The sequence below is a fragment of the Zingiber officinale genome, chromosome 1A (genome assembly GCF_018446385.1).
Source record: "Zingiber officinale cultivar Zhangliang chromosome 1A, Zo_v1.1, whole genome shotgun sequence".
Lineage (NCBI taxonomy): Eukaryota > Viridiplantae > Streptophyta > Magnoliopsida > Zingiberales > Zingiberaceae > Zingiber > Zingiber officinale.
The window spans coordinates 11,982,272-11,989,780 of record NC_055987.1 but is presented as its reverse complement, the minus strand read 5'-3'; the positions used below and the strand labels follow the sequence as shown (position 1 = coordinate 11,989,780).

At 36.3% G+C, this 7,509-nt stretch overlaps 1 protein-coding gene across 1 annotated transcript; it reads right to left on the bottom strand.

The window, feature by feature from the left end:
- Nucleotides 1-508: 508 nt before the first annotated feature.
- LOC122019057 lies at nt 509-6,864 on the bottom strand. Its single transcript, XM_042576568.1, has 6 exons — nt 6,619-6,864; nt 4,039-4,236; nt 3,837-3,911; nt 3,164-3,310; nt 2,121-2,274; nt 509-1,779 (listed from the first exon to the last, which is right to left on the bottom strand). The coding sequence occupies exons 1-6, from the start codon at nt 6,700-6,702 to the stop codon at nt 917-919; spliced, it is 1,521 nt and encodes a 506-aa protein (XP_042432502.1). The 5' UTR covers nt 6,703-6,864; the 3' UTR covers nt 509-916.
- Nucleotides 6,865-7,509: the final 645 nt, after the last annotated feature.

Genomic DNA, 7,509 nt, shown 5'->3' with positions numbered 1-7,509 from the left:
TTTTAGTTTTAACCGATGACATGAGACATAACATTATTTTACGTTTCTAATAAAAGTAACAAGGTTGAACTCCTGCTAACAGTTTTTAGATTTAAACTTACATTAACTAGAGGCCATAAAATTTTACTACTGATTAGGTAACTATTAGTTATTTTTTTAATGAAGTTTTCTCGAGCTCGTTGTCATTTCATTTAATGATATGGTTTATATCATGTAATTCCATTTCATTTCACTTCTAGGTAATTAGATAAAAATAATAATTGGTGATGTTAATTGCATTAAAAATAAATTGTCTCATATGAATTAATATAAAAAGTAATATTAAATAAATGATATGTTTATTGATAATTTTATACGATTTAAGATTGGTTTGAATAAATAAAACTATATAATTTAAAAAATTATCTAAGTTATTAAAATTAATTTCACTTGCGAAAGGATCCAACAAGTGAAAACCTTCAACTATTCGGGGGAATAATAGGCGATTAATATAAGATGGCATGCAATCTTACCAAAAAACCAAAGATGAAATAACTAAATTGTTAATAAACTAAAAAAGTCCTTTTTACTACAGTTACAGTACCAAAAGAGGAGCATCAGGAAGAGTGATTTAAGAGATACAAAATCATCCTCTTCCTCAGCATGCTGCCGTGCAAAAGAATAGGTTCAAACTCTAAAACAATATCCAAAAGACATTATTGTTACAGACAATTTCATCTTTCTTTCTTTTCCAATAACTCAAGGGTTCAGTTACAGTCTCCAGTGGAGTTCCTTCAAGATTTTGGGGACTGCAAGTTGTTTTTGCCAAGCAAATTTTGTTGCCTCTGAAGGGCAACCTGTTATTCTTAGGTGGTTCCAGCTGCACAAAATGTTCATTTTGGCTAAGCTGTCCGATGCTACGTAGTGCTAACAAATCCTAGTCTTTCAAACTTCTAGCTGAACTACTTTGTTGTTGTTGCTGCTGCTGCTGCTGCTGTTGCTGAGAACAGTCATGGAATATTGAAGTATTATCCAATGCTGGAAGATCCCCTATCAGTGTCTTAAAGGCAAATTCTAAGCATGGATCTGACCACGAATTTCCAAAGATCGAAGTGAGTTTTGAGACTGGATTGTCTATGTTAATTCCTGATTCAGCCAGTGGAGCAGCTTCTGCAAAAGAAAGATGTGTCTTCTTCAAAATTTCAGGGTTGTCAGATGATATTGATGGAATGTCACTTGTATTATGACTTTCACTTAATGAATTCACATGTGGCAGATCAAGAGGTTTTGCTTCTGTCTTCCACTTCTTTACCAGCTCGGATTTGCTTTCAGTATCAGCTCGAAGTGCAGCCAATCGTGGAGATGACCGAAGGGGCATTGTGATTGTTTTGATACTATGAGTGTTGCTTGATGAATAATTTCTTGTCCTTTTAGGCTTCTTGAAATTCAAGTTCTCTTCCTCTGTACTTGCCAACAAATTTTCATCCGAAGTTGGCAAGCCTAGCCCATTTGTTATCTTATCTGGTTGACAAGGTATATAGTCATCACCATTGTTCAGCTGCTCTGCAGATACAAGTCCATCAAATGTGACACTTTGCAACTTAGAGAGACAAGAGCTGTTGAATGCTGATAGCGTTTTTGTTGCTGCCACCATAGCTTCATGTTTGTCGGATTCCACTATTCTAGATTCCTTATCTTCATGGCATATTGAATTGGGACTACCAACTATTGTGATCTCTTTTTCATGGTGCCAATCTAACTGCTTAGTGCCCGGTGACATCATGAAACCAGAATTTGCATCTGTATTGTGAGAACATGAATTAGAAAGGGCCTATCTGATTATTTCCTACACTTTGACACACCAGGAAATGTCAAGATTGGTCTAGTAGATAGTATGAAAAGGGTAGCCCGTGCACAAAACTCCTGCTATGCGGGGTCCCGGGGAAGGATCTATATTATACACAGCCTTACCCTGCTTTTTTGCAAGAGACTGTTTTCAGGATTCCAACCCGTGACCTTTTGGTCACAAAGCAACAACTTTACCGTTGCGCCAAGACTCTCCTTCGGTAGAAAGTATAAAGCAAAGTTTAATAAATTCAAAGCATGAGTAGTAATTTATGTGGATGAGTTGATGAAATTACTTGTTTCACAGACATGATCTAGAGGTGCTTCTGACTCCCCTGGAAATTCATTGGTGTTGGTCTCCATCTTCACATCCAAGTTGTGTTTCCCTCCAGTGAATAGGCATTTCTCTGATTTATTCTCTTTCGAGTCTACTATTTTGGATTCATGAAGCTGCAAATCATAATTCAAATGGACTAAGGGTCTAAGATGGATTTTACAAAAACAAAATCAGCCATCCCGTGATAGATCTAAACTATTTCAAAACATGAATCTTCACCTGAATAGTATCTAACAAGATGATTTGTGTTCAAATACAAAGGTGGAGTAGTAGACCACTATCTCAGAATTTCATATGAGTAGGTAAATTTCCGGTGAAGTACTCTTTATATTTTGTCTTCACCATAGAATGAAATGTTGTTCCGTGCCTGGTGGCACAGATAGTTTTTACTGTTCCGCTAGTAGCCGAAACCGGCACAGGAGGTATCCTCGTCTCGGCTGCGCCAGAGGAGTTGCGGGCGATCAATCGCGGTCGTGGTTTCTTTTCCCGATAATTAATTATTTTATTTAATTAATTTAAACAATTCCTAAGGATATGTGATATTTCAATTTTATTTAAATAAACCTATTTTTAATTTTTTTTTTTCTAACAATATTAAATTATTCAATAATTGAAAACTTATACAAAATCAATATACAACTTATTTTTATATACACCAAAAATATATTTATCTTATAATTACTATATATAAATAAAAAAATTCCGAAACTGTATCATCTCCCAGTTTTATTATCTTAAGGGGAGAGAATTTTTATACAAGCTCCTAGTTATGACTACTGACTAGAATCAGACACAAATGAAAAATTCTTCTCATAACTTAAAAAACCAAGAAAATAATTTTGACATTCTATATGACAAAAAGGCATTCTAATTATATATCAAACAAAAAACATACTGCTAACACGTAAGCAATCACCTACTTAAAGAAAAAATAGATTAAAGAAAAAATAGAATATCAAAAACAATAACAACTTTCAAAATGAACAGAAATGAAATGCTTACAGGAGATTCCATCTCACAGGTATTGAGGTCAGAGATCCTTCTTGTCTTTGGCTTGCATAAGCATCTCTCAATGTCACCAGTTTCAATGTAGCGAAAGGCATCCTTTAGAGAGCGGAATTCATAACCACTCACTGGGTCAATGTAGAACTGTAGAAATTCAATGGACAAAATAACCACAAGGTAATCCAGTAAGATTGATGCTAATTTGTAATCTAATTAGCAAGATCAATAGTAATAAAGTAAAAGCAAGATGGAAAGTCAAACAATCTATGCAAAACCACTGACATTTAGAGAAACTACTCATGAGAGCATGAAGTGGGGTGCGGTGATCATGCTTCATGCATGTTATTTACTGGTGCATCAATTTCATAGTAATTCTATACACAAAAGATAGAGAGCTTTTGTCTGAGATCTTTGTAGAACAAAGATAGAGAGGAAAATTTTTAGATAATAGCAGATAAAATCGATATCCAAGAAATTGAGGAAGCAGGAATACATGCAAAAATATTGTAACTGTAAGGAGAAGATTACAAATAAGGGTATCATGCCAAAAGCTTGAACTAAAAAAAAAACAATCAAATCTAGAGATTAACATCTCACATTTAATAAACTGGGCTAATTAGCTAGAAGAGCTAACTACAGAATTAAGAGACACAATTATGTAGCTATTTACCGGGTCCTTTTTATCACTATACTTTCTAGGCCTGGTCTCTTTGATCCAACCAGGAGGCAACGTGCCTGAATGCGCCTGTTGATAAGATCAAAAAAAGATTAACATATTTTCTGGATATTTGCTGGAGAAATTACTGATTATATAAGTCATTCATTCCACAATGATCAGATGAGAATTGGAAAAGAGGTATCCAAAAGCAAACATGTTCAACGGAGTCTGGTTTATTGTTCTCTTTCTGTAGTGAATTGGACAAACACTTCTTTAGTTTCTTCTCCATAGATCTCGTAATGGCACTTCTTGTCTGAATGGCTGTGTGATTGGAAATTTTTCCCTCTTGTAAATGTTTAAGTACTTCTTCCTTGGAATAAAATCCAGAACCGGTAGAGGGATCATGGACGAACTGAAGAAAAACAGAGGACTACAGTTGAGTTATAGTATTTTTCTCAATTACAAAATTAATCAATGTTATACAACAATGTTCACCAAGATCAAATATGAAACAAAATTAGATTCGTTGGTCTCAGACTCTCAATGTATATATAGCCAACTAAATTAATCTATACCTTAGTTCCCTACATGATGACTCTTAATCTTAAATTCCTCATAGAACGAAGGGTTGTTTTATGTTATTTCACACATCTGTTAATAGTAGATAATTGTATGGAAATTGATCAATAATAGCATCTTCAATGTCTAACACAGCCATAATCGAAAAAATTACACGTGATGATTAGGGATGTCGGATATCAATCATAGTGTCAAGCAAGGGATAAATGAAGAACCCAAGAATCAAAGAGCATATGTAGGACTTCACCGCATTCTTTATGGCATACAAGCTGCTATTATGATTCTGAAATATATATGCAAACAACTTAGAGAATATAAGTGCTACATATTAGTCAAATCCTTAATCTGACCTTGATCAAGCTAATTTGTTGAGTTCAAATCAACTTGATACACAAGGAAGCAAAACATATGAGAAGACAATTGGTTTACTTATGTTGCCTTTTAATAAAAATCCTAAAAATCAAGAAAATTGAAAGCATGGATAAAAAATACCGTATTATCCTGTTTCATGACTTTGCACATTGTTTTCCAAGGTTTGTTTTTTTTCCCACGCTGACTATCCTATTTGCATTTCATTATCCGTGATGTGATAAATGTAAACTATATTTGTTTAGAGTATTATGGCGACTAAATGCTAACCATTCAAACCAAGGTCTTAAAAAGTATATAGAGACATTATGTCATCATCGAGCCTTTACGTAACATCTTAAACAACCAAAGTAGTTCATACTGAAAAAGAAAGCATTGCATAACTATACAATTAGTCAATTAAGACAGTAGACTAGATGGGAGTCCAAAATTTCTAGAGACCTTCTTTTGTAGATTTTTAATTCAAACTACACATGTAGTAATCCAAAGGAACCTCCTTTATATGCACAAATATAGTTATAATGCTATGGCTGGTCCAGCCACTGCTAACACAAGAGAACAGAGCTATTTTATTTATCTAGCTTCTGTATTACTAAACCACTCAACTTTAAACGAACCTAAATGTTATAAATAGTATCAAGAGACTCCTGTTGGTTATTATCTCTAATTAGTGGGCTTAATTATAAGTTGTGCATATGAAGGGAACCGAACCCATTTAAGTGATCTAACTTAAGGTTATTGGATTTCGGATTATTGGATATGGGGTTAATGTGTAGAACCCTTAAGCCTAATCCGTTATATCTATGAGCTTATAACGGATTGGTTACCTATATAAGGGGAGGTCCCAAGGGTTTACGGTATCATCTTTTTGAGAAATCTCTTCGTCCCCATTGACGAAGAAAATTATGCGTCATCAACCCTAAGCCCCTTGGAAGATCTCTTCGCTTTGCTTCCGCTGCTTCTTCTTCCACAGGGATTCTTGGAACAGGACAAGGAATAATGGCTCTTCAATCAAGTTCAGTTTATGTTTTACTTTGTTATGCCATGTTAATTGTTGAAACAAAGATTCATGTTATTGTGTATTTCTTGTTTTGAATTCATACAACATCTTAGAATTCATGCGGCTTAGGTTTACGCAATTTCTATCAACTCCGAGATGAAATATTAGAGAAATCAACTATAAAAAGAATTGCTAATTTTTCACAACAAATTTTTCTGTTGCACTTCAATTTGATTTAACTAACTGGTTATTTCCACTTTAGTGGCTTGACTTGATTGTGCAATGGGAACAAGGAAAAAAACCCTTTATGATGTTAAAAGTATATTGCTAGTTAACCCGTGCATAAATCCTTCATTAACTTGTTTTATCTTCTATTGCAAAGCCTTCAACACAGTCATCTGATGACTAATACATCATCTCAAAAAGCTCACTACTCAATCGGCTACAGACTTCTCGGCAGCCAAAATATTCGTGGCTAAACTTACTCGTTTGGCAGGAATAGTGGGCAAAACAAACACTAGATAAGTGAGATTCAAAGCACACCTTTTTCAATTCTCATCTATTCCCAAACACAGACAGAATTTTAAAAAACACCAAATCACAAAAATTCACCAGAATTTCTCGATTCCAGTCTTTTCCTCAACAAATCCCAAACAATCACAAAGTGGCGATAAACAACACTACAATACTAACAACATGAACAAAGGTAAAAGCGGTTAAGCATGCACGGCTACTGAATCTAACATCACAACCTTAAACCCCCTGCAAGAAACAATTTTTTACACGAACAAAAGAACAATGCGCAAAGAAAGTGGAGAATCGAGAAAGAAGATCGCTTGGATTTACCCAAAGCGTCGCGCCGCTCCGGGTGGTCTTCGCCACCGCCGTCCACCCATCGGGCAGCCACTCGGGGCTCGTCTCCGTCGACATCTCCGGTATCCGCTGGCCAATATCAAAGCTAGCTAGCTAGCTAGCTAGCTAGCTGGAAGACTCCTCCCAGACTTCGTCTCGCGCGTCCCCCTTTTCCTCCGTTCTCCTCTTCCCTCAACCTCCGCCTCCACAATCTGCTCGGTCCACTGAGACCAAATAGTTGAAAATGCGGTTCCTGGAGATTCGCGCCCGCAGGCATTGCTGGCGGCTCGGATGCCGGGAGGATCAGATCGGACGGTCCAACTATTTTTGTATCTTTTCTTGGCTCTCTCTCTGTCTCTCGATGGCCGTGCTGGTTTGGATTAAGACGAACTGCTAAACATTATTATGCTTTGAAAATGTTCATTAATTGTTTGAAGCGGCAGGTAAAGCCGTAAAAGGGGATGAATCGTGACCGTAAGATCGGAGGCCTAAGAATAAATAAATGTTTAAAAAGGAAAAGAAATCATTTTTCCCTTTTTTTTTTATTGCATGAGAACTACATTTTTACTAAATATTTTTTTCCGAGTTAAAATAAATAAATAAATAAAGTGGGCAGATCCATCTTCTCGTCTCAAGCGCTTATTTTTTAATTAAAAAGTACCTTAACTTTATTTTTTGAAACTACTCCTATAAAATATAAATGGGCTACGCAGATAAATCACGCGGCGTCTTTCTCGTCGGCCGGACGACGGGAACGCCTGCGTGGAACCCTAGTTCGGGCCCGGCGAGAAAGGTGCGGCGGTAGCGAGGTTCGGTGAGAGGGGCGATGCGGTCCGATCAGGAGCCACATCCTCGAGGGCTCGGTCCTCGGTCGGCACGGGGAGG

What these genes read in the sequence shown, in the direction of transcription:
- LOC122019057 (XM_042576568.1), bottom strand. Translation starts at nt 6,702, where the DNA reads ATGTCGACGGAGACGAGCCCCGAGTGGCTGCCCGATGGGTGGACGGCG. An exon ending in AACCAGACTCCGTTGAACAT is followed by an intron (nt 3,912 to 4,038) that starts GTTTGCTTTTGG and finishes TCTTATCAACAG; the next exon opens with GCGCATTCAGGCACGTTGCC. An exon ending in AGATCATGTCTGTGAAACAA is followed by an intron (nt 1,780 to 2,120) that starts GTAATTTCATCA and finishes CTCACAATACAG; the next exon opens with ATGCAAATTCTGGTTTCATG.